General features: G+C 41.8%; 1 protein-coding gene across 1 annotated transcript; it reads left to right on the top strand.

The window, feature by feature from the left end:
* Positions 1-5,546: 5,546 nt before the first annotated feature.
* On the top strand, positions 5,547-18,449 carry POP5 (POP5 homolog, ribonuclease P/MRP subunit). Its single transcript, XM_073654196.1, has 5 exons — positions 5,547-5,629; positions 5,698-5,840; positions 12,003-12,152; positions 17,990-18,073; positions 18,219-18,449. The coding sequence occupies exons 1-5, from the start codon at positions 5,613-5,615 to the stop codon at positions 18,308-18,310; spliced, it is 486 nt and encodes a 161-aa protein (XP_073510297.1). The 5' UTR covers positions 5,547-5,612; the 3' UTR covers positions 18,311-18,449.
* Positions 18,450-27,895: the final 9,446 nt, after the last annotated feature.

Genomic DNA, 27,895 nt, shown 5'->3' with positions numbered 1-27,895 from the left:
AGAACTTCCTCACTTTCCTGTTTTACTGGTTCACGGACAGATCTATTTCCGGAATCCTGCATCGGCTCCTGATCTGTTTGAACTCTTTTTATTCAGTTTCCACTCTGCCTGTCTCATTTGAGCATCTGACCAGAACATCTTCCACATGCTAGCTGTGTCCCCTACATGGCATGTGGAAGAAGGTGCTCTGGTCAGATGAGACAAAAGTAGAACTTTTTGGGCTAAATGCAAAAGGTTATGTATGCTGTGGGGATGCTTTACTTCAGCAGGGTGAGGGAAGCTGAGGCAATCCTAGAGGGAAAACCTGTTAAAGGCTACAAAAGACTTGAAACTGGGCATAGGTTCACCTTCCAGCAGGAAAATGACCCTACACGTACTGTCAGAGCTACAATGGAATGGTTTAGATCCAGACCTACAATAAATCAAATTGAGAATCTGTGGCAAGACTTGAAAATTGCTGTTCACAGACGCTCTCCATCAAATCTCACTGAGCTAGAGCTAGTTTGCAAAGAAGAATGGGCAAAAATGTCAGCCTATGGATGTGCAAAACTGGTAGAAACATATCCCAAAAGACCTGCAGAGTAAATGCAGCGAAAGGTGGTCCTACAAAGTATTGACTCAGGGGGGCTGAACACAAATGCACATCACAATATTTAGATTTATATTTTTTTAAATATTTAGAAAACCATATGTTATTTCCTTTACACTTCACAAATACTTGCTACTTTGTGTTGGTATATCACATAAAACCCAAATAAAATACATTTATATTTGTGGATGCAACGTGAAAAAATATGGAAAGGTTTACAGGGTATGAATACTTTTTCAAGACAGTGTATCTAAAGGATATGTTATGAATGTCTGTGATGAAAAAAAATTAGGTTTGGACTTAGATGGAGCTCTGCTAAAAGTGAAATGTACACTGGGATTGCCTTAGGTTGCGCAACCTGTTCTACAGATCAACGCCCATTAGTTTTCCCTGCTGAAGGAGGACTACAAATGGTCTGGCTCTTGATGCTTTCCGGTGACCGATGTGATGCTCCCTAGTGAAGTCCTCTTCATGACTTGCACACGTTGCCTCCAAACCAATCTCCAACTATCATTACATTCAAGATAAAAGCAGGACTCATCCCTAACTGGACAGATTTATCCATTAGACAGGAGCAATTGACATTATGCATATTTTTTATTACCTATATATATAGTTCTCTAAACATCAGGAGTACTGTTTTTCTTTTGCTAAAAGAATATTGTTGAATCAGAAGTAGACAATAATTCTAACCTCCAACAAACTGACATGTTACTTAGCCTGTTTTTCCCTGTAAGAACCAGGGACCGGTTTATCCATTAGACAGGAACTGACATTATGCCCTATGAGTTAATCTCTGTTATCCCCACTAGGAGGTGCTATGACTCTCACAACACAGGCACTATGCGCTTGCTCCGGGTTCTAACGTCAAGGTCTCCTGGGCGACGCGTCCATCTGGCATAGCGCTGGCCTGCCCTTCCTGTCGTGTCACCGAAAGGGGGGGTGGGCAAAGGGGTCAGAAGTTCCGGTGGCTTGGTGTAAGCGCTGGACACAGCTGCCTAATACCAGGTATACCTCCCTCTTGGCTATTGCTCTCTTTAACACACTCTACACTTACCAGCTTGTTCAAACCTCTTCTGAGAAAGCCAGGAGAAACGCGCGTCAGGGGGTTCCCGGCAACACACACTATATTGTAACAACTTCCCCTATTGGTACATTTAATATATTTACTGCTATGATTGCATGCGATATTATTATGACAACCCATCCGCATCCCCATGATCATGGGGGCAAATGGAACTTGATAATCATCAGCAACTCAGTGATTTAAATACCGCTGTCAGTAATCAAACACCTGTGATCGGAGCTAGCACCAGTTTCTGCTGTAACAGGCAGAGACCAGCTATATAACCCAGCTGGCATTTGCCAGGTTTGGTGCGGGCTCAGCTTATAAACCAGTTCCATATAGGCAGGCTTAACATAACATATAATAGTATGTCATATGTCGAAAAGGAGTCAAAATGTATAGAAAATAATTTAAAAGCCTAAGGCTACATTCCCATAATGAGCTTTTTGGTGAGTTTTTGATGTTGTAGATTTTCTTCACCATTTCTGCACACATGTAAGGAAGGTTACTTGCATTTTTTCAAAAATACACAGCATCAAAAACTCACCCAAAAAATTCATTGCTGTAACGCAGCCCAATTTTGGCTTATAGTTTTGGTTTGTGGCATTTTCTGCGTCAGCTGAAATTTTTTTTCTAAATGCTGCATGCTCTGAGTGTGGCTATTTTTAAGGTTTTTCCAAAAGTTTCGCTGTAAGACTTAATAAAGGGATTTGAAAAAAAAGGGGAAAAATGCTTGCCAAAAAATGCCATGAAAAATACTGAAAAGTCAGTGTTTTCTTTTACCAAGTTTTAAAAACAAATAAAACAGAGCAGAAATAATAGTGTGGAAGACACTAACTGCCCCGCCAGCTGTAACTCTATACTTTCTACCAATATTCCCATGGCCAGAACCCGTACAGGCAGTCATCATCTTCTGCAAAATGCATGGCAGCAGTAAAAAAGAAATCAAGCTAGCAAAATTATCTACAGAGCAACAAATCGCCAGGGACATTAAATTAAATCCTAAATTTTTTTATACAAACATCAATGCCAAAAAGAGAAAATGAGATGGTATCGGCCCCTTAAAAGACGATAATAACAAGATAATTATAGAGGACAAAAAAAAGGCTTAGATATTAAACAGGCACTTTTCAGCCGTGTTCACCAAAAAACAAGTCTGTTCCATGGATCTTTCAACAAAGCAAAAATCAAAGTTCACCACCAGATATAACTAGTTTAACACAAAAAGAAGTACACCTGCGTCTGAGCAAATTAAGCATTGACAAATCCCCTGGACCAGATGGTATTCATCCACGGATACTGAGGGAATTGAGCTCAGTAATTGATAAACCGCTGTATCTCGTATTCTTAGACTCTCTTTTAACAGGGGTAGTGCCACAGGATTAGAGGATAGCCAATGTGGTACCGATATTTAAGAAAGGTAAGAAGGTGGATCCAGGTAACTACCATCCGGTAAGTCTGACATCAGTAGTGTGCAAAGTTTTTGAGGGCATTATAAGAGATAACCTGCACAGTTATATCACAGAGAATAATATAATAAATAATAATCAGCACGGATTCATGAAAAATAGGTCGTGTTTAAACAACATGTTGGGTTTCTATGAGGAGGTAAGTGCAAATCTCGATGTTGGTAATGCGACTGATGTGATTTATCTGGACTTTGCAAAGGCATTTGATACTGTACAACATAACAGCCTTATACTGAAGCTACAGAAGCAAGGACTTGGAGGATCTATATGTAGATGGGTAAGGAATTGGCTAAATGATAGAAAACAAAGTCGTCATAAATGGTACGTTCTCTAAATGGGATATAGTAAGCAGCGGGGTTCCGCAGGGATCTGTGCTAGGGCCGATTCTTTTTAACCTCTTTATTAATGACCTGGGGGATGCAGGATATTAAAATCTGATCTTGACAGTATGATATTGCAGAACGATCTGGATAAGATGACTGAATGTGTAAACATTTGGCAGATGAAGTTTAATGTAGATAAATGTAGAGTAATGCATGTAGGACGGAGTAATCCTATTGCTGCATATACTGTACATTAAATGGGAGTATACTCGGGACTACAGAAGAGGAGAAGGATTTGGGTATTCTGGTTACAAGTAAGCTGAGCAGCAGTACTCAATGTCAAGCAGCAGCCACAAAATCAAACAAGATTTTAGGATGTATAAAAAGAGAAATAAAATCCCGCGATCGCAACATATTGTTACCCCTTTATAATTCACTGGTGAGGCCACATCTGGAATATGGCATCCAGTTTTGGGCTCCACATTATAAAAAGGATATTCAGAAGTTAGAGTCAGTTCAAAGGCGGGCAACTAGATTATTACAAGGGATGGAGGCCTCTCATATGATGAGAGGTTGAAAAAGTTGAGCTTGTTTAGCTTAGAAAAACGACGTCTCAGAGGGGATCTCATTTACATGTATAATTATATGTGTGGTCAGTACAAAGGACTAGCACATGACTTATTATTTCCAAATACCATACTAAGGACCAGGGGGCACTCATTACGGGAGGAAGAAAGGCGATTCCAGGACCTAAACAGGAAAGGGTTCTTTACACTCAGAGCAGTTAGATTGTGGAATGCCCTACCACAAGAGGTAGTAATGGCCGATACTATAACAGCTTTCAAAAAAGGGCTGGATGATTTCCTCGATACACATAACATTGTGGGTTACAGTTAAATTAGACAAATGTTACACCTATAGTAGTACATTAGTACGGTAATAGTAATTACATAACTAGTAACATAATTAGGTTTGATCCAGGGTTCTAGGACTGATCACCTTTTCATGGGGTCAAGAAGGAATTTTTTCCCGTGATGCAAATAGGCTGAATGTGTCCTGGGGTTTTTACCTTCTTCTGGATCAACAGATTTAGGCATAGGGATTTTAGTAATACCATTATTAGAATCATAAGAGTAATACAAAATATAAAACTAATTAAAAAATTATAAACAGGTTCATTTGTAATTGTAATAGTGCATCAATAATAAAAATGGTAATACATTTGTGAGGCCAAGTCCCTGTAAGTTATTATGTTAGTGTAGGGAGTACAATTGGGGGAGAAAGGTTGAACTGGATGGACCTAGGTCTTTATTCAACCTACGTTACTATGTAATACTTTTTGCCAGTCTTATGTAATAGAGAAGGTGCTGCCTTCTACAAAAATGTGCAATTTGTGGTCACCTTTGGCAGCTGAATGTGGGATTAGGCATCAATTTAACACATGTACAAACTACACTGAAGGCCATATTTTCCCTCAATCTGGTCGCCTGGCTTGGTAGTTACGCGCTGGAGGGAAATTGATGCAATAAGTTTCATTCCATAGTTTCTTAAGAGATCGTTCACATCACTATGACCATTAGTTGTACTGCCGAAGTCTTCAAAGGGCCAGAAATTGTGACATATTGTAAATTCCAATTTGGCTCCATATTTTTACAGTAATGGCCGCACACAGACCCATGATCTCCAGTGGGTCACTGCACATGGCCGACTTTCCAAAAGCACCAAAAAAATCTCAGCTTAAACTTTTTTGGTCTGTTTTACCTCCGGAAGGAAGCCATGCAGACACACACAGCCATTGACATCCACAATCCACAGAAGTAACTGGTCTGACTTTCAATATGGCCGTGTGAACCCGGGCTTAATGTGAACGAACCAAAAATGGGTTTTTACACTGAGAAACTGCAGCTTTTCCCAAAGTTTCCTAATATTTCATTTCCAATGTGGCACTAACATTATAGTTTTACCTATTTATAAAATACAATAAGACAAGAATAAGCCGTTGGCTTCTCATTGAGTAGTCAAGGGGCCAGTAAAGAACCTGGGCAGGAAGACACGACTTGCTTATGCCACAAGTAATATGGCCGCGCAGTACGTACACTGCTCCCGGAAGTGACGTCATCAATAGTTGAAATCCATGCCGCCCCGCGCGTGTAATTGACGCCATCATGCGGTTCAAATCTAGGTAAGTGCACAAGTTATGGGCGCTATAACGAAGGTGATAGGACGATAGTAACGCGATGTTCCCGTCAGATACTTCCTCTGTGAGCTGGTGCTGGAGGATCCTCGCTGGAGACAGAGCATCACGGAGGTGGCAGTGTGGTACAATGTGAAGGAGACGGTGGCGAGGCTGCATGGAGACTTCGGGGCTGCTGCGTGCTCTGTTGGCATGTCAGGTAACATGGGGGATGGGAAAGCTGCTGTATATTTATGATGATGATGCAGGTCACTGATACCACGTGATGTGTAGTCCTGATGACGTCAGTGCGCCATATGAATAGTGCATAGGAGAGCGAGGAGAGTGAGACGTGACACACACTGGGGGGCAGCTCTGCCACACCTGCTTCTTACCTGGTCATATGGCCTCTGCACCCAGCTGGGATCTTACATCACTGAAGTAGATGGCAGTTTCCCTAATGTGCTATCCTATCCATCATCTCAGTGTGGCAGCTGCTTGTGAGACAACCATGTGCTCAAGACGTTGCACCCTATGGTGCCCTACATACAAATCTGCTGATATTGTGATGCCCCTCAATGAGAAGACCATCTAAGAAAACCACTTCTTAATGCAAGTTTACATGTTCGTCTCTGATGTGTTAGGCTGTGTGCCCACTATGCGTCTTTTTTTTTTTTAAGCAATTCCGCTGCAGAAACACTTGGTAGAAGGTCTGCCATGTTCCCCAATGATAATGCGCATGTGCTGTTCACATCCAGCGGAGATTTCCGCTGCGGATTATCATTGCGGAAAATCCGCAGCACTACCAATTAACATAGTTTGTAAAGCCGAATAAAGACTTGCGTCCATCAAGTTTGACCTGTTAGTTCTGTAATTGCTAAAGTTGATCCAGAGGAGGGCAAAAACCCCAAATGATTTAGCCAATCTTCACCTGAGGAAAAATTCCCTCCCGACTCTGAAACCAGCAGTCAGAATAAATCCCTGTATCAACATACTATTCTATTTTATTTTTAAGTATATGCTGAAATCTGCATGGTATCTAGAAATGCATCCAGTCCCCGCTTGAACTGGTTTAGTGAATCCGACATTACCGTCTCCTCACTCAGTGAATTCCATATTCTCACTGCTCTTACTGTAAAGAACCCCTTCCTATGCTGGTGCTGGAACCTTTTCTCTTCCAGTCTTAGTGAATGCCCTCTTGTTACCGTAATATCCCTCCTTTTGAACAAATCCCGGGCAAGATCTCTATACTGTCCCCTAACATATTTGTACACATTTATTATGTCCCCCCTCAACCTTCTCTTTTCCAGGCTGAATAGTCCTAGTTTTGCCAACATCTCTGGGTATTGCAGTCCCTCCATTCCCTTTATTAATTTTGTTGCCCTCCTTTGTACCTTTTCAAGCTCATTTATATCCTTTCTATATATTGGGGCCCATAACTGAGCACAGTATTCCAAGTGTGGTCTGACCAGTGCTTTGTACAGTGGAAGAACAATGTTCTCATCCTTTGCAGCTATACCTCTTCTAATACATCCCATTACCCTGTTTGCCCTTACAGCAGCGGCCTGACTTTGGGCACTCCAATTTAGTTTGCTATCAATCAAGATGCCCAAGTCCTTCTCCATCTCTGAATTCCCCAATGATTTCCCATTCAGTGAGTACTGGTGACTTCCATTTTTCCTTCCCATATGTATGACCTTACATTTCTCCTCGTTAAACCTCATTTGCCATTTAATGCTCCACCTACCCAGCTTATCCAAATCCCTCTGTAGGTCTTCACTATCCTCTTTTGTATTAATTGTTTTACATAACTTTGTGTCATCTGCAAATATTGATATTTTACTATTTATCCCGTTGACTATGTCGTTAATAAAGATATTAAATAACATTGGGCCTAGTACAGACCCCTGTGGTACCCCACTAGTGACGCTTACCCAATCTGAGAATATTCCATTTATAACCACCCTCTGCCTTCTATCCTTTAGCCAGTTAGCTACCCACTTGCAGACATTTTCCCCCAGCCCCATCATTCTCATTTTGTATATCAACCTATTATGTGGCACGCTATCGAACGCTTTTGAGAAGTCGAGATACACGACATCCACTGGTTCCCCCTGATCTACTCGAGAGCTAACCTCCTCGTAGAAGTCAATCAGGTTTGTTTGGCAGGAGCGATTCCTCATGAATCCATGTTGGTTCGGGATTAAAAGATTATTAGCATCAAGATGCTCCGTAATTGCCTCTTTAATGAAGCTTTCAAAAATTTTGCCCACAACGGACGTCAGACTCACCGGCCGATAGTTTCCGGCGTCACTTTTCGCTCCCTTTTTGAATATTGGCACTACATTCGCCTGTCGCCAATCAAGTGGCACAGACCCAGTCTCAATAGAGTCCTTAAATATAAGATATAACGGTCTGTCTATCACATTACTTAGTTCCCTTAGTACCCGTGGGTGTATGCCATCAGGTCCTGGTGATTTGTTTATTTTAATGTTACTGAGGCGTTTCTGTACCCCAGCTTGGGTTAGATTTGTCATACTTAGTGGAGGATTAAGCTTGTCACTTCTCATTTCTCCTGTTAGTTCTATTTCCTTTGTGAAAGTTGTCGAAAAAAAATGATTTAATAGATTAGCTTTATCCTCATCTTTCTCTATGATTTTGCCTTCCTCACTTTTTATCGGTCCAATATTATCCGATTTAATCCTTTTACTATTTATATACGTAAAGAACAGTTTGGGATTTGATCTACTTTCCCTAGCAATACGTTTCTCTGTTTCCTCCTTCGCTATTTTTATTTGTTTTTTTACAGGTTCTCGTTTTTTCCTTGTAACACATTAGTGCCTCCTTACTGTTTTCCTGTTTTAATCTCTTGAATGCCTCATTTTTGCTATTTAACGCCCCTTTTACGTTCTTGTTCAACCATATTGGTTTCTTCTTATTTCTGGCCCTTTTATTCCCATACGATATATACCTCTCGCACTGAGTATTCAGAATTCTTTTGAAGGTTTCCCATTTACTATTCGTATTCCATTGATTAAGAACTTTGTCCCAGTCAATAAGTTGAAGGTTTTCTATCAGCTGATCAAACTTCGCCCTCCTAAAGTTTAATGTTTTTGTTGTTCCCTTATTGATAACCCTACTGAAGGGCGTTTTGAAGTCGATAATATTATGATTGCTATTACCTAGGTGCCCCCCTATCTGTACCTCAGTTATTCTATCAGGCCTATTAGTCAATATTAAGTCCAACACGGCCGTCCCTCTCGTTGGTTCCTGCACTAGTTGGGAGAGATAATTATCCTTAATATTTATCAAGAACCTTTTTCCTTTCTGAGATCTACAGGTTTCTGTTTCCCAGTCAATATCCGGGTAGTTGAAATCCCCCATTACAATCACTTCATTATGTTTCGCTACTTTGTCTATTTGTCCTAATAGCAGATTCTCATTCTCCTCTGTTATATTGGGTGGCTTATAGCTGACCCCAGTAATATTTTATTATTATTTTTAGTTCCCTCTATCTCTACCCACATGGACTCGACCCCCTCTTCTCCCTCTCCTATATCTTCCCTTAGTCTGGGTTTTAGACATGACTTTACATATAAGCAGACTCCTCCGCCTTTCCCCTGTTTCCGGTCCCTTCTAAATAAACTATAATCTAATAAATTTACCGCCCAGTCGTAGCTATCGTCTAGCCAAGTCTCTGTTATACCTACGATGTCATACCTCTCCTCATCCGCCTTATTGGTCAGGCTTCTTGGGTTGGTCAGCATGTAAGATAAAATTTTGGGGTTATTTAGCATCCTATTCTTCTCTAACGATCTAACTGTACTATCCCCACCCCCCTCTCCACCCTCATTATATTCACTTCTCCCCTTCCCCCTTGCTTGCCTCACATCCCACCTATTTCCTTGGTTCCCCCCCCCCTGTATTTTGCGTAATCGCGGAGTTTTGGCCACCATTGTCTTGCATTGAATCGCTTAATATCCGCATGACTACATGTGCACATGTGGATATTAAGCAATTCAATGTGCGGATGGTACCCGGGTCTGGAGAAGAGGAGACTCTCCTCTAGATCCAGGTACCATAGTACCTGTGAAAAAAAAAAAAAGAATTAAAGTAAAAATATACATTATACTTACCTTCTGATGGCCCCCGGTCTCCTCAGCGATGCGTCCTGGCTTCCCGCCAGCTCGCGATGGTCTAAAAGGACCTGCCATGACGTAATTTAGTCATGTGACGGGTCACGCGACCGCCGACGCCAGTGGTTGCGAGACACCGGGAAGACCGGGGGCCATCGGAAGGGGAGTATAATGTTTTTGTTTACCATTTTTATTATTTATTTATTTTTTTTAACTAACTTGGTCACACTATATAAAATCCATGCCGGTTGCATGGATTTATATAGTGTGACCAAGTTGTCAAGCCCTTTCCAAGTGATGCTAAAATCGCTTGGAAAGCGCTTGTCAACCCGCATGCGAAATCACATGATCAAAACGCTTCACTTCCGCTTGTCCCTGGCAGGAAAAATGCATGTACAATCCGCATGCGTTTTTTCTGCCAGGGAGATGCAGAAACGCTCAGGAAAAATCCGGATCATTTCTGCATCGTGGGCACTTAGCCTTAGTCTGATGTAGTATGCTCGGTCAGGCTGACCAAAGGCCAAGAGCTGCGCTAAAACGTTAAAGGGAATCTGACCATGAGATGAAATGCCCTTTTCCTCCTGAAATCACATACATTGGCATGCAGGTCTTTGAGATGGAAATCCATAGACCCCTTTATATCTTCTATTAGTTGCTGCACTCACAGGTGATTAGCGTTTTCACTCATATGCAAATGTTGCATTAGGCACTATGGGCACATAATAATGGGCGTGACAGACCCCTTAAGAAGTCCACCCCTCCCTCCCAGCATCAGCCTCCATAGTGGGATTGAAGGCTCACTATCTGGTTTCCTATCCTGGCGCCTGATGTCACTCAGACAATCAGAGCTATCAATCTAAAGAGGCTGGTACTGGGTGGGGAAACAATCTGGGAAGGCGGAAGCTTGGGGAAGTGCTCTAGCATGCCCAGAGCACCGAATGACTAATTTGCATATGAGATAAAATGCTAATTTTAGGAATGCAGAAGACTTGCATGCCCATATATACAGTTTTGTGGGGGTAGAGGGTTCCTAGTACTGACAGATTTCCACTAAGCGGAATTACCAACAGAGACCTCTGTGGCATGTTATTGTAGTATATGTGAGTGGCTGACCCCTCGAGAGCTTGACTACTTACCTAAAACTGCAAAGATGATACCCTCACACATGTATGCCCGCACCATCTATTCCTTACTGGCGTATGTCACGCGGTGCTCAGGGGATCACTGTTCTGATGGTATTGGTACACTAGTCCTGTGAGCAGACACAGACCGGCTTGGGGCAAGCATAGAATGGCATCACTAGCTACATATGCTGCAGGTTGTACACCCATGGCATGAATTTATTTAATTTTGTAAGGTGACAGACTGATTTTTTTATTCATCTGTCAGATGACAGAATTTAGATTTTGCTAGAAAATATATTTTTTTAATAGGGATCAGGCTCTGGTGACATGAAGTTACATGGCTTCATTTGTTCCCTACTTTTTCCACCAGGTGAAATCTGATTGTGTTTTGGGGGCATAATTAATGTCCTAAAATAAGAACTTTGAATTTAGTTTAAAGGTTTATTATAGCTCTGGTACCTTTCATATAGAGAATTGAGCGGAGCTGGAATAACCCTTTAATTGCTAAATATTATAATTTTAATGTACCTGACATTGACAGCACTCCCTATACAGCTCTCAAAATCGGAGGCTCATACACAACTTATATTTATGTAAGGGAAGACAAGGGTGTGAACCCTTCATTCAGAACCTGTATGAGGTCTTATTCAGATGGCTGTAAAGCAGCCATGTAACACGCGCAGGTTGTAGTTTGACCTCTGATCTTATGACCTGAGTGAACAGCGACTAGGGCAGCCAGGCTACACATCTTACAACCAGAATAAACAGTGACAGGGGCAGCCAGACCACAGATCTCATTATCTGAATGAACAGCGACTGGGGCAGCCAGACCACGGGTCTTATGGCCTGAATGAACAGGGGCAGCCAGACCACGGGTCTTATGGCCTGAATGAACAGGATGCTTTCCCAGTTAGCTGTAAAGTGCAGGTCCCCAGATTGATAAAGGCTTGAAAGCATATAAAATTTCAACCTAACATATAATGATTATTACATCCAAAATATCTTTGTTTTGGTAATGCTATGGAATAATGCTATGGAATAGACTTGTACCATTTTAGTTGGAATTGTATCTTCATGTTTGGGGTAGAGAATATCCTAAGGTATTCTGTATTTCTTTTACAGTGAAATATCTTAATGCTTACACGGGCATCATATTGCTTCGATGTCGTAAGGCTTTTCACCAGCTTCTGTGGTCATCCCTTCCATTTATCACAAGGCTTGAGTACAGAGGTCAGCGCTATCCATGCTTCATCAACACAATACATGTTGGCGGTGAGTAATGTTGGTATTGACCATGACTATGAGCATGCGATGCTAGTCTCTGACTGCCATGAGCCACCTTCCAGCTCCAGCCTATTACTTTCTTGTCTTCAGATTTAGATCTTTGGACCGGTTTCTCCTTCATGGAATATAGTACCAGTAGAATAGTGACACAATAAAAGGAGTTCTCCACGACTTGAATTGCTATATTCCCCCATTTAAAATAAATTAAAAAAACACCCTGTACTTTCCTACGATGTCTGCGCTGGGATTCGGGTTAAGTTATGCACATGAGCCCTCCAGCGAGTCAGTGGCCACTTCACTGTCACTTCCTTCAGAAGTAACTGTGACATCTCTCAATTCTTCCAGATGTCAGTTTGGTCCAAAGGAAATGAGTGAAGCAGCCGCTGATTGGCCGCAGCGCTCACATGATACAATAACGAGACGAGTGAGTTAATGGCGCCCACTGGAGGCGAGTATAGCCCTTTGTACCCCGTGGAAATGGACAACACTAAGATATCAGCCATTATAGAGTTTTAAAGATAAAAAAATATCAATTTTATTACAAATCTCAAAAAGATAAAAGGTATATGTATACCAATGGACAGTAATATACATAATAAAACTAGTAGATAAATGGTGAGGACACAACAAACTAGCAAGCAAATAGAAGTGCACGGGGTGGAACACTACTGGGATAAAATCTTCTTTTATTCACATAAGAGTAAAAGCATGGGTGCGGGGGAGCAGGTCTCCAGTCAGACTACGGCCATTTCGCGTGGAAAGACACTTGGACCCATAGAAGCGTGCTTGCCACACGAAACGGCCGTAGTCTGACTGGAGACCTGCTCCCCCGCACCCATGCTTTTACTCTTATGTGAATAAAAGAAGATTTTATCCCAGTAGTGTTCCACCCCGTGCACTTCTATTTGCTTGCTATGCTATGAACTTTACCTGAGGAGGTGTTGCACCTGCTGATGAGGGAAGCCATCCCAGCGGTTTCTGTCTCCGGAGCTCCACTTGGAAGGTATGAGCAGCGTGAGTAGTGATGGTTACTGAACTGCTGTACACAATAAACTAGGACATCACGAAGGATAATGATATATATACAATAGAAAGATGTAGGGGTAACTGAAAATACACTGCTCAAAAAAATAAAGGGAACACTTAAACAGAATATAACTCCAAGTAAATCAAACTTCTGTGAAATCAAACTGTCCACTTAGGAAGCAACACTGACTGACAATCAATTTCACATGCTGTTGTGCAAATGGAATAGACAATAGATGGAAATTATTGGCTATTATCAAGACACCCTCAATAAAGGAGTGATTCTTCAGGTGGGGACCACAGACCACATCTCAGTACCAATGCTTTCTGGCTGATGTTTTTGTCACTTTTGAATGTTGGTTGTGCTTTCACACTCGTGGTAGCATGAGACGGACTCTACAACCCACAGAAGTTGCTCAGGTAGTGCAGCTCACCCAGGATGGCACATCAATGCGAGCTGTGGCAAGAAGGTTTGCTGTGTCTGTCAGCGTAGTGTCCAGAGGCTGGAGGCGCTACCAGGAGACGTGGAGGTAGCCATCGGAGGGCAGCAACCAAGCAGCAGGACCGTTGCCTACTCCTTTGTGCAAGGAGGAACAGGAGAAGAACTGCCAGAGCCCTGCAAAATGACCTCCAGCAGGCCACAAATGTGCATGTGTCTGCACAAATGGTTAGAAACCGACTCCATGAGGGTGGTATGAGGGCCTGACATCCACAGATGGGGGTTGTGCTCACAGCCCAACACTGTGCAGGACGCTTGGCATTTGCCACAGAACACCAGGATTGGCAAAGTCGCCACTGGCGCCCTGTACTCTTCACAGATGAAAGCAGGTTCACACTGAGCACATGTGACAGAGTCTGGAGACTCTGTGGAGAGAGATCAGCTGCCTGCAACATCCTTCAGCATGACCGGTTTGGCAGTGGGTCAGTAATGTTGTGGGGAGGCATTTCTTTGGAGGGCCGCACAGCTCGCCAGACTGCCTGACTGCCATTAGGTACAGAGATGAGATCCTCAGACCTCTTGTGAGACCGTATGCTGGTGCAGTTGGCCCTGGGTTCCTCCTAATGCAGGACAATGCCAGACCTCATGTGGCTGGAGTGTGTCAGCAGTTCCTGCAAGATGAAGACATTGAAGCTATGGACTGGCCCGCCCGTTCCCCAGACCTGAATCCGATTGAGCACATCTGGGACCTCATGTCTCGCTCCATCCACCAACGTCACGTTGCACCACCGACTGTCCAGGAGTTGGCGGATGCTTTAGTCCAGGTCTGGGAGGAGATCCCACAGGAGACCATCCGCAACCTCATCAGGAGCATGCCCAGCCGTTGTAGGGAGGTCATACAGGCACGTGGAGGCCACACACCATACCGAGCCTCATTTTGACTTGTTCTAAGGAAATTACATCAAAGTTGGATCAGCCTGTGGTGTGTTTTTCCACTTTAGTTTTGGGGGTGACTCCAAATCCAGGCCTCCATTGGTTAATAAATTTGATTTCCATTGATGATTTTTGTGTGATTTTGTTATCAGCACATTAAACTTTGTACAGAACAAAGTATTCAATGAGAATATTTCATTCATTCAGATCTAGGATGGGTTATTTGAGTGTTCCCTTTATTTTTTTTGAGCAGTGTATATCCATACACATGGTCAATGGAAACAATATATAAGACAAATTCCAAGCTCAGAAAAAGGTAATGACAAGCAGTAATATAGTATAGCCACAAGATGGCACCAGAGTAAAAGAACAGTGTTCACATGGTATTACTATCAGAGTTTGAAATCAGGATATGCATGATTCAAATAAACCGGCCATTATAATGGGAAAAAAATTACCTAAGGTATCACAGTATGAGGCTTACCCATGTAATCAATTGCACTGGTGTACGTCTGCAGCCCTGATGCGCGTTTCGAGTGGGCTTCCTCGGGGGGCTGTCAGTTTCACAATATAATCTTCCCACATTGTTGCATAGATCTTCTTGCAACAAATGGCATTGTGGGTTATAAACCATCTAAAGATAGAGAATGTATAACTGGTGGAGAATGGTTGAACTTAATGGACCTATGTAACTTACTATCTTAGACCTGATGTTGGTGCGACCGCAGCAAACTGTTAGTAAAGCTGTCCTTCATGGTGATGTTATCCTTTTCATTTAAAAAATAAATAAAAAAATCCTATTGAAAAGTTCAAATAAAAATTTTCCATTTTCAATGATCGTGTATGACCTAATTCCATATAGACAAAACATCACAACTTCAATTCCCTAGCCCTCCCTTAACCCAAATCCAAACATTCCAAAGAAAACCATGTTTATTTTCACGGCAATTCTAGAATAAGGGAGTATAAAATATGTCTTTGGGGTGGAGTGGGGAGAGTAGCGAGAGGGGGAAAAGAGGGCTATCAATTAGGGGAGAAAATTGTGTGTGTGTATATAATCAATCTTTTCAAATTTGCGAATCAAGTTGCTTTTAAGATATACTCTGCTTGGAAAGAGGAGTCTATTGTTTATCTTTCACTGTAGTTCTCCAATAGGGACTATGTAAATCGTGTTATTACATATATGACTTCTGCTCTGTGCAGGGAAAAGCTTTGTGGTAGCTCAGCCTTGCTCTCTGCCCCCATTTGCTTTTTCTGTCCTCCCTTTCTGTTCTCCCAGCAGCTGCTAGCTCGGAGGACTGCCATGTGATTGTGTCTTGATTGTAAAGCAGTTGTGCTCTGCACACCCATCGCCTTGAGTCACTCATGCTGGTTAGGAACAAGACAAGTCTTCTCCACGAATATTGATGTATTTCAGTAGTTTCAGTGAAACAGAGCTTGGCTAGTGTGTATGTAAACTGGGGCACCAAGACCATAACAGCGGTGAAGCAGACAGTGCACGCAGATTGAGAATTGTAAGCTCATGCTCTTGTGTGGATGATGAGGTTCATCAATTGGGGGCTGGCACCATTAGTGTATGAAACCCTCCTGCCGTACAGAATAAACAGCGAACGTTTGTCACAAGCAACACTATGGCTGCCCGTGATGGATTAGGTTTGTGTGTGCCACTTTTAGTATTTCTTCTGTTGTTGATTGTGAGATTTACATATTTAAAGGGGTTGTATTATAAACAAAATTTATCCCTGTAGGTTGATAAATGCTTGAGATCCCATCCTTTTCTGAGAATAGGGGGTCCAAAATGTCCTGTGTGCATGTGTGACCATTGCTCTTGTAGACAATGGAGCAAAGATTGCACATGCTCAGTAAAGGTCCATTCGCCAGGATAATTTGGGACTACTCTACTCATAATTAGTGGGGGTCTCGGCAATTATACATTTATTCTGTGAATAGGTGATGTACCCTTTAAGTAGAGCCGAGCAGATCGCTGTGCGTAACCTCTATTCCCTATTCCGGTCAGTGTTCCCTGGCCGTGTACAGGAGCTGTGCGCATTTCCTTACCCTCCCGGATCCCGGGCTCTGCTTATAAGCTCAGCTTGTGAGACATTACCTGTGTGCCGCACAGATGACGTCACGCCAGGCCGGCAACTCAAACACCACGCCGGGGAAGCCAGAAGCTCAGGAAACATCTGCATCTCCAGTCCATGGCCAAACCTAACTAGATTTGTGTGAAGCGATCCTCTCATCTCTAACTTTTATTATATTTGTTCTTATCAATCCCTTAACGTTTTCTGCTCATTGTGTACAATATTTCTGTGGTGTGTGTGTGTGTGCTGGCCGGATGGGCAATGTGTGGCAATCCAGCCCTGGCACTCAGGGGTCATGACGACAACAATGTCACCTGACCGCGGGAATAGCGACACCAGCATCGCAGAACGGCATCAATGCAGGAGATTTAAATTGTTTTAATTACTTCTATTTTTGGGGGCCTTGAAATTATTCAAAAGGTGTTATCCAGTAGTGGACATCCCTTAAGTATTAGTCTTTATTATATAATTATTCTGATTTCGGTGACTAAAATGCACACCCTTTATACTCAACAATCCAAATGTCAAAAGCGCTGAACTTTCCACTGATGTTTATCACCTATCCATTGGAAAAAGTGAGCGTAGGCGATAAATATCATTAGCAGTCCTCCGATTATTAGTGGCATATGTATTCCAGATTTCAGTTTCTGCAAACTTATGTATTCCTGCATGGATTAAAATACTCAAAACTGCCAAGAGGAATATTATTACAGTGCTCCTGATTTGTAGTACTTCCTCCAGGTTGGTGTGCTTACTTTGAAAACCCATGTCAGAATGGCTGTATAATCCTGTACCAAAGTTGTACCATCTGACTTAGTAAGTAAGAATTTTCTGAGTCCATATAAAATGCTCATTTTATTAGCAGGATTATAGAGCCACGCTGACAAGGTAAGTCCACCAGCCTCATCAGGTCTTGGATTTATGTAATGCGATTTAATCTTAGTAGCTACTTATAGTGGATACAAATTTTTATAATGGTCCATTTTATAATAAACGTAAAAAGGGGTTGTGCCATAAGTGTATCATAAGATAAAGGATGAATGTGTGATCTTTAGGCCTTCAGTACTTGGAGAAGGGGGGCCTAAAGTCATCTGTTGGAAAAGAGCAGCAGTGAGGATGTGTGACCACCACTCCTACAGACAGTGAATGCACAGTGGTCACACATACGGCTATATTCACACAGGGGACTTTGGGACTCCCATTCTCGTGAGCCTGGTAAGTTTTGACCACATCAGTAATACATTTTTTAGCTGTCCTGTGGCTAGGAAATATGTTTATGGGGCAGCCTATTGAAGTTACTGAAATCAGAATACCCCTTTTAAGTTTTCTGTATTCTGTTACAGGCACTATTCGTACATGTCAGAAATTCCTCATTCGGTACAACAGGAGACAATTAGCGCTCTTGCTGAAGAACTGTACAAATCCTGGTAAGTAGTTGCTCACTTTAAGGTTATATATCCACATGTGGCAGAGACTGAATATCACAAATGTCTGCAGCATGTCTGCTATGTCAGTATAATGTACGTCATTATTCACACACACTAAATGTACTTTTCTTTTTTTTTTTTTTAGAGGAGAAAAGAGCCATCCAGAAGTCAATAGAGAGTTGTTCCTTAGAAAATATTCAAGAACCAGAATTTTCAGCTGATGAAGACATTGCTTAGGTGCCAGCATTTTTTGGACTTTCCATACCTACTAATTTAAATTCTTTATTTTGAAATGAATAATATGTAATGTATTGTTGCCATATTTTTTTTCCTAATATCTCTATTGAAAGTTGTATATTAAAAAGCTAAACTGGCACTGGTGTGGTGTTCTTATATCATGTGCTCAGAGGTGAACTGAGCGAGTTTCCTTATGTAAAACCTACTAACCCATTCCTTACATGACATACTGGTACATCATATTTTGTAGGTACGTTCTGCAAATTGACGTACCAGTATGACATGGTGATTGAGGGCACAGGAGCTATACCCGCATAATCTTTATTGAAGGCCAGTCTCCTGCTGCAATAGCCAGGGCCAGTGTCAGAACCACACCTGGCTGCTAAACCCTCCACATGTCACAATTAATAGCTATCGCAGTGTTTGGAAGGTTGTGTGAGGGAGTGGAATCCCTCTCTCCACCCATCAGCACCCTCGCAACACGGTCGCGGAGATCCGATGGTAGTAATATTAACCGGAGGTCAAATAATGACCTTTGGGTCTGCCAAGTACATTGGCCTGTTAAGCCCTGCAATGTGCATATTTATTGCAATTCATTAGATCAGTGATTAAACAAATCAAAGTTGAAGTCCCCTGAATAAGTTAAAGGTTAAATAAAAAAACACAAAGAAAATCATGAAATTTTATGTTTTTTTTTTTTGTATTGCTATTGCCATGTTCAGAATGATTTCTTTCATCATACCACCGTAAAAAAATTGATTAAAGTGTGATCAAAAAGTCCTATGTAAATTAAAATGGTATACCTGAAAAACGTCATCTCAACCTGCAAAAAAACAAGCCCCTATTCAGCTGTCAGCAGAAAAATAAAACAAACTATATTTCTCAGAATGATGCAAAAAAAAAAGTTTTTTTCAATAAAATTTTTAGTGTGCAATAGAAACAAAACAAGAAAACCTACATGAATCTGGTATCGCTGTAATCGTACTGACTCGAAGAATAAAGCCATCTGATCACTTTTACCGCACAGTGAACAGGATAAAAATCCTAAATTGTTGATTATTGTTAATTATGTCGCTCAGAAATCGGAATAGAAGACAATAAAAAAAAAAAAGTTATGCAACCCAAAATGGTACCATTAAACACTTCAACTCATTTTGCAAAATAAACAAGCCCTCACATGACTCACATGGTCAGTAATGGAAAAATTATAGCTCCAAAATATAGTGATGCAAAAAAAATTGGACTAAAAAAAATTTAAAAGTAGTAATATATATTAAAAAAAGATAAATCTGATATCGCTGTAATGGTACTTGACCTTAAGAATAAAGTTGTCTTTTCACTTATACCATACAGTGAACGCAAAAGCATAATTCTTGTACATTCTGCCTCCTAAAGATCACAATAATACTTGGTTCACATTTATCCTGTGCTCTACGCTGAGCCCTTATGTCGGGAGTATTTGTATAAATCTCGTGATTCAGACCAAACCCAACGATGGAACATTCACTATGTGGCAGATGGAGGAACTTTGGACTCCAATTAGCCTATAATCCGTCGGTGTCTGTCTTTTTATTATTGCACAAAAACGCAGTTAGTCTCACTTTTGTTCACCACTGAAAAGACTGACACCTCTGAACAGAGGTCAGACTAAGTCCAGAGTATCTCTGCTGTCTCTTTTATAGTGAATCGATCCCTCAGGGGTTTCATCTCAATCATGTATTTCAGAGATTTAGATGGAAACCCTGATGTAAGTACTCAGCGTAGAGCACAGGATAAATGTGAACTGAGCCAAAAGTGATCCAAAATGTCGCCAATAAAAACCTTAACCCACATTAAACAAGCCCCCACTTGGGTCCGTCATCTGTTAACAGAAATATATGGAGAATCCACATTACTGGTAGCACAAAGGCTCTGGAAAAAAAAATATGGTACCCCTGCATTAAAAAAACAAAACAAAAACAGTGACTTCTGCATTCTCAAATCCAAATGCCCTCCTCTCTTTCCCTTCTGAGCCCCATCGTGTGCCTACATTGCAGTAATCGCTCACGTGTGGCATTACTGTAGCAAGGAGAGCCCATTTAATTTATCGGGTGCATGTCTCAGGAAGCACGATCTGGGCATAACTTACTGGGCACTACAATGGCATATTTTCGATTTTCTCTCTGTAACATACACTGCTGCTTGTTTCTGGAAAGAACCCATAGAGTCAAAATCGGCACTACATCTGTAGATGAATTTCCAAAGAGGTGTATTTTCCATATGGGGTCACATGACAGGGTTTCTGCTGTTCTGGCATTTTAACCCCTTATTGGCCTGGGGTGTATTAGTACGCCCCAGGCCATCACCCCCATTTCAGCACGGGCTCCGGCGCTGAGCCCGCACTTGACCGGGCACATGTCAGCTGATTCTTACAGCTGACATGTGCCCGCAACAGCTGCAGGTGGAATCGCGATCCACCAGTTAAATGCCGCTGTCAATCTCTGTTAATGTTAATCTAGTCCTACCTGTATGCCTCTTATTAATGGTCTTGTTTTGTGAAATTTTAATGTTTAATCCCTTGAGCAGATCTTGCTCAGGAATAGCAGCAGGCAGGTGTTGGTGCATCTTCATGCACAGTGAGGCGTAGGCTTTTAGAGCCTTGCCTGGTGTCAAGAAGGGCAGCAAAGAAGCTACTTCTCTCCAAGAGCAATATCAAGGACCAGGGTTAAGCTATTTTCTCTGATGAATCCTCCTTCCCAGAACCCAAACACCAGGTTCTGGTTCAAGTTCAGGTACATTTCTGGTACCTGAACTTTGGACTAAAGTTTGGGTCGGGTACCGGAACCCGAACTTCCCTGGCTCTGCTCATCCCTACTGAAGAGGCCAACTATGATGAGACTGAACAAATACCTCTACATTCTAGTATTTTTTAACAAGAAATGAATGTTTAAAATCGCAAAGAAAATTGTACAGAACAAACCACGATTTAGGTAACCATATTCACATTGTAAAACCAGTACTACTGCAGTCACAACTTCATTAATTTCAGCGTTACAATATATTAACCAATTTTCCAGGATTAGAAATAGTTTTCTTAGAAACCTTCCTATTTTGGAAGATGAGGGCATAGCTAAAATCATCAATAATGGATGCCGAGCAGTGTCTAGACATGCTCCATCTCTAGACCATACTCGCCACATTTTTTTTAGCTACAACAAAAAAACAATAAAAAAAAAATTGGTTACAATTAGGGATTTTTTAAACCTTTAGTGACAGGGCCAATTTTGACTTTAAAGGGAATCTGTCAACCCCTGGGACTTACCTGACCTCTAATACAGGTGATAGAAATGTGAATCTATACATACCTGTATGCCCCATATTAGAGGTCTTATTGCTGCAAAATGTCTTTTTATTTTATTAAGTTTCTGATGCATTCCCGTCCCAGGGCACTGAAGAAATCCCTGCCTTCTGTGTGAAATATAATGTTTCCCCCCTCCTCTGCTCATCACAGTGCCCTGTGACGTGCAGTTCCGGCGGCCAAATCCTGCGCGCTTCAATATTTACAGAAGGCGCACTTGTACTATGCATTCATAGTACTGCAGTGATCTTGTGCACACAAGATCCCTGCAGTACTATGACCAAAAATGGAAGTAAGAAGTTCGCCTTCTGAAAGAAGTGAAGTGCGCAGGCGCGTTATCTGGCCACAGCAACTGTACGTCACAGGGCACAGTGACGTGCAGGGGAGGGGGGAAACATTATAATTCACACAGGAGGTGGGAATTTCTTGCGGCCTGCAAGCATCAGAAACTTGTATGAATAAAGACATTTCACCGCAACAAGATCTCTAATATGAGGCATACAGGTAGGTATAGATTTACATTTCTATCACCTATATGCCCATATTAGTAGGTCAGATAAGTCCCAGGGGGTGACATTCCCTTTAATGACCAGGCCAAATTTTTTAATCTGACCAGTGTCATTTTATGTGGTAATAACTCTGGAACACTTCAACATATCCCAGTGATTGAGACTGTTTTTTCGTGACATAGTGTACTTTGTTAGTGGTAAATTTAGGTCGATATAGTTTGTGTTTATTTGTAAAAATCGGAATTTTGGCCACAATTTTTAAAAATTTCCAACTTTCAATTTCTAACAAAGCAGGGTCACACCTTAACCTCTTAAGGACCTTGGGATTTTCCGTTTTTGCATTTTCATTTTTTGCTCACCTTCTTCCCAGAGCCATAGCCTTTTTATTTTTCGGTCAACATGGCCATGTGAGGGCTTTTTTTGCGGGATGAGTTGTACTTTTGAACGCCATCACTGGTTTTACCATATCGTGTACTGGAAAACGGGAAAAAAATTCCAAGTGCGGTGAAATTGCAAAAAAAAAAAAAAAAAAAATGCAATTCCACAGGTTTTTTTTTGTTGTTTTTTACCACGTTCACTGAATTCTAAAACTGACCTGCCATTATTATTCTCCAGGTCATTACGAGTTCATAGACCCCAAACACGTATAGGTTATTTTTTATTTAAGTGGTGAAAAAAATATCCGAAGTTTGTTAAAAAAATGGCACCATTTTCCGAGACCCGTAGCGTCTCCATTTTTCATGATCTGGGACCAGGTGAGAACTTATTTTTTGCGTGCCGAGCTGACGTTTTTATTGATATAATTTTGGGATAAATCCGATGTTTTGATCACCCGTTATTGCATTTTATTGCAATGTTGCGACAACCAAAAAAATGTAATTCTGGCGTTTAGAATTTTTTTCTCGTTGCGCCGTTTACCAATTGGATTAATTATTTTTTTATATTGATAAATCGGGCGATTCTGAACTTGGCGATACCAAATATGTGTATGTGGGAATTTTCTTTTTATTATTTTATTTTGAATGGGGCGAAAGGGGGGTGATTTAAACTTTTATATATTTTTAAAACCATTTTTTTTTTTTACACTTTCTGCATGCTCCAATAGTCTCCATAGGAGACTAGAAACTGCAGTTTTCTGATCGTTTCTACTACATACAGGCGACTGAGAAATGCTCCTGTGCTATGAGCGCAGACCACTAGGTGGCGCTCATAGCTAGCGAGACATGACAACCACAGGGGTCTGCTGCAGACCCCGGGTTGCCATGCCCACCCATCAGTGACTCGTGATCACGTGACGGGGTCACCGATAGGCGGGGCTAAGGCCGTGCTTCTGGCGCGGCGCTGTTAAATGCCGCTGTCAGAGATTGACAGCGGCATTTACCTGGTTAACAGCCGCGGATGGATCGCGATTCCACGCGCGGCTGTTGCAGGCACATGTCAGCTGTAATAATCAGATGACATGTGCCTGGTTCAGTGCGGGCTCAGCGCCGGAGCCCTCACTGAACCGGGGGTGATTGCCTGGGGCATACTAATACGCCCCAGGCTTTAATAAAAATTTCCAACTTTCAATTTCTAACAGAGCAGGGTCACACATTAATTTCTCCCCACCCCCCAAAATAAAATTATATTCAGCGAGGTCACGGAAGAACATATCTCATAACTTTGCAGCCCTTACAAAGTAATTTTCGTCCTACCCCTAGATTCTCTATATAGTTCTCCATATAGTACAATAGGCCCCACATAGAATATATAGATGTCCTGTAGATATATAATTTCACAAGCCCCCTACATATAATAAACTTGCACCCTTTAGTGCCTTTCTTGTGGCACTAAAGGGTGTTTAGCCTTATTTACCCTAATAAATAAATAAAAAAACCTGAAGTGCGCCCCCCCCCCCCCCCTATTATTGATAACCAGCCAAGATAAAGCAGACATTAGCTTGTGAGATGCTCCAATTCTGGCACTTTTCCCAGCTCTTCCTGATTGCCCTGATTCAGCGACAATTTGGATTGATGACGGATGTGAATTGTCAAAAATCACATCTGCCATCAAGCCCTGGTGTTAGTAATGTAGATGTGTCTATCAGACACCTCCTTTACTAACCCGATAATGGAAAAAAAAAACCACACAGACAGAAAAATAAATTTTATTTGAAAAAACACTCCCTGACACTTTCCCTGGTTCACCAATTTATTTAAAAAACAAAACAAAAAAAAAACATGCAGATCCGCCATAGTCCACAAGTGGAAACATAAAAAACATAAAAACAAAAAATAAAGACAAGACACTGTCCCTAGTTCTCCAATTTATTAGAAAACAAAAAGTTTCCATGCAGGTCCGATGTAGTCCATGGCGTTCCCTGAATCCAACGTCCAAAGTGTATGGAGCCTCATTCAGAGAACGAAGCTCCATAGACTGTAGCAGTAGCCACTCCAGGTCCCGCTGTGCTCCACGAGACCCGGCGACGGTGATGAGTGGTGACGTCAGTAACTACACCGCTCATCAGAGTCGCCGAGTCATGCTACCCTCTGTATAAAGGCCCCATATAGTGCACCACACTATAATGGCCCCATACAGTGGCAGCCCAGGGGGCGTGCAAGAGTCTTTGTATGCGTTTCAGGGCATAAAATTGGACTGTATTGTTGCCCTGCATAATGTTTAATGATTCTTCCCTTTGTATTTGTCTTCTCCTGATTTTATGAAATATGTGCAAACATTTATTTTTTATATGAAGTGTCTATTCACAAAATGTAATCAAATCTAATTATGCGACTGATCACACCGGACCGGAGAACTATATAGGTGCACTGGCGACATCATGAGTAAGGGTGCTGCGTGCACCTGAAACATGTAGAGGTTATTAGCATGAAGGTTTTAATGTATTGACATTGCTGTGGAGGATTTTGAATACCTGTTCTCCATTTGTGCTTTCTCAGTTGTATTAATAATTGGTTTCATATTGCGTTTGTAGAGATTAAGATGATCTATCTGCACCTTTGAATCTATTGGACTGTGAATTTAGAAACGGTCCTGATTTTTAGATATTATACTGGATTGAGAATCTATAGATCCCTGCAATACTTGATCGGCGTCATATATATTAGTCTTATTTAGACTTTGATTATAGTGGACACAATATGTTTATTTAACAGTGGGACCATCTTTGCACATGCACTCTGCACCTTTTGAGCACTGTTAAGTGTATTTTTGCACTATTCATTTTTGGCCACCTATATCTGTATACTTGTAATTAATGTATATTCTTGTATATATTGTCCTACTGTATTTTGGGTATAGTGCCCTCTCTATATATCTGTAATAAAATTACCCCACTAGATGGCGACATGTATATTAACTGTATTGTATATTTATTCTTTGTATTATACAAGTCCTATATATTATTATTTATTGTTATAGCGCCATTTATTCCATGGCGCTTTACATGTGAATATGTATTTACGTACATATGCTGCCGTTCTATATTCATAACCCATGTATATAATGCCAGTTGTACTGCAAGATTACATTTTATATAGACTGGTATATTGCTTGTAATGGTGGCACTTTTCCCCCACTTTGAACATGGAGTCTCCGGTCTCCTGTAGGCATGCGTGCCTGCCCGACCACATGCCTCCCTTCCCCGGCGTCCAATATGAGGTTGCGCTGCACGCACGTGCGAAGGGCAGCTTCTGGGACGCTGGCTGCGGCAAGAGACACTTCTCCCTTCACCCAATCGGAAGTTGCGCTACGCAGACATGCGCTGCGGGACTATCGGGACGTCTGCCGTGGCGAGAGATACAGTGACCGACAGCAGACGTGCATCCAATTCTGGGTTAATATGAGCATTATATAATCTGTTGATAGCACCCCTTGACAACTGGCGCAAAACAAGTATTGTGGTACCTGGGCAGCATGGCCCCTTGTTTCATTATGGCATATGGTGGGTATGAGGATTGATTTACATATTGACTATCTGTAGCACCTATATAGGGGATGATCTCCCATTGCTTCTAGCTATATACATTTATAACATGGTTTTCTGAATTGGTGCCACTTTCCTGCCAAGGATAATTTTTGCAGTTACCCTAATAGCTGTCATATATACTTCATGCCCCTCCTATGTTTTGTTTTTTTAAACACAAATGCAGACAATACTAAATTGGTATGGAGTGGTGCATTTTTTGTCATTCTGACCACACTGCCAATTTTCCTTTAATTGGGTTTTTATGGAGCTTTAAAAGGGATTGTCCACTACTATTCAAAATCGCCCAATGTATTTTTATGATGAAAAGAAGCTTCTTTCTAATTACCTCCTGCTGCTGTTTCTGCCTGTGAGCGGCGCCATCAGTGGCGGCTCACAGGCAGCACATGACCACCCGGTGATGTCACTACAAGTGAGGCGTGACTCTGGGCTGGGTTATTCCCCGCGTCACACCCAGCATCCACCGTGCGCTTTCCCAATGAATGGGGAGAGGGAGAGCACGCGGTGGATGCTGGGTGTGACGCGCGGGGTAACTCCGCCCACAACCCAGCAGCCATCGTGGAACGCAGAAGAGGGACCCCCGGCTGCATCCGGAATCATGACATGACATCAGCGGACGTCAGAGCCTGATGCAGCCGAGGGTCACGTGATGCCTGTGAACGGCCAGCGATAGCGCCACACACAGGCAGAAACAGCAGAGGGAGGTAATTAGAAAGAAACTTCTATTCAGCAAAAAAACACATTGGGCTATTTTGAATAGTAGTGGACAACCCCTTTAGTTTCATATTGTTTTATTTGAAAAGGAACAATAAATTTGGTGACAATTACCCCACGCAGGGGGAGTATAATACTATTCATGTCCATTTGTCCCTTCACTTTTTACATTTTTGCAGTAACACATCAAACAAATACAAATAAGACTCCAGACTCAACATGGGAAGGGGAGGGAATGGATATCCAGAGGCTACCATGTCAATCACATTTCCCAAATCTCATTGTCCACCTTTAATTTGTTACAGATGGATAGGCAAACTCAAAGTAACCCTAATGACACATAATATAATGTCCTTTAATTAAGCCTACCAAGCTAATATGATCCAATCATGCCCATCTTTATATACAAACTCCATATCAAGGGGAAATACGCAGGGCTGCAGCTAGCTGTGTGTCCGTGTTAAAATCTATCCAGGGGGTCCAGGTGTCAAAGTATGTTATCAGGCTGTCAGTTCTTGTGGCTTCTATTCTTTCCTGTAACATTATTGTATTAATTCTGTTTTTTACTTCCATAAGGGATAATGTTGTTATTTTCCATTTGGATGCTATATGGATCCTCGTCACCATGGTGATATAATTAAGGAGTTTAAAAGAAGTGTTAGAGATTCCAGAAGGTTTATCTCCTAGTAGCAAAACTGTCGAAGATATCTGGACAGATGTCCCAAGCAGTCTCGTGATCAAATCTCCAATATCTTTCCACAAGGCTTGCACCTTGGAACACGTCCACCAGATATGTTTCATGTCTCCCTGGACATCACATCCTCTGAAGCATTTTTCCGAGACCCCCGGGTAGATTCTGTGCAGTCTAGTTGGGACATAGTATGTTCTGTGTAGTAGTTTTATTGAGGTTTCTGTCAATGAAGTTTGATTGCTACCCTTTGAAATTGTGTCACAACAGCATTGCCATCTTTGGGGCGGTCATTGTTACATTGAGGTCTGTTTCCCAGTTTAGGGGGGGGGGGGGGGGGGGGGGAGGGACACAT

Source organism: Phyllobates terribilis, unplaced genomic scaffold (genome assembly GCF_046119375.1).
Source record: "Phyllobates terribilis strain yellow unplaced genomic scaffold, ASM4611937v1 Scaffold_1__5_contigs__length_1240528914, whole genome shotgun sequence".
NCBI classification, from domain to species: Eukaryota; Metazoa; Chordata; class Amphibia; order Anura; family Dendrobatidae; genus Phyllobates; species Phyllobates terribilis.
Note: the sequence above shows the minus strand (reverse complement) of the source record. Positions and strands in the feature narration are given on the sequence as shown.

What these genes read in the sequence shown, in the direction of transcription:
- POP5 (XM_073654196.1), top strand. An exon ending in GTGCTCTGTTGGCATGTCAG is followed by an intron (nt 5,841 to 12,002) that starts GTAACATGGGGG and finishes TTTCTTTTACAG; the next exon opens with TGAAATATCTTAATGCTTAC. An exon ending in GAAGAACTGTACAAATCCTG is followed by an intron (nt 18,074 to 18,218) that starts GTAAGTAGTTGC and finishes TTTTTTTTTTAG; the next exon opens with AGGAGAAAAGAGCCATCCAG.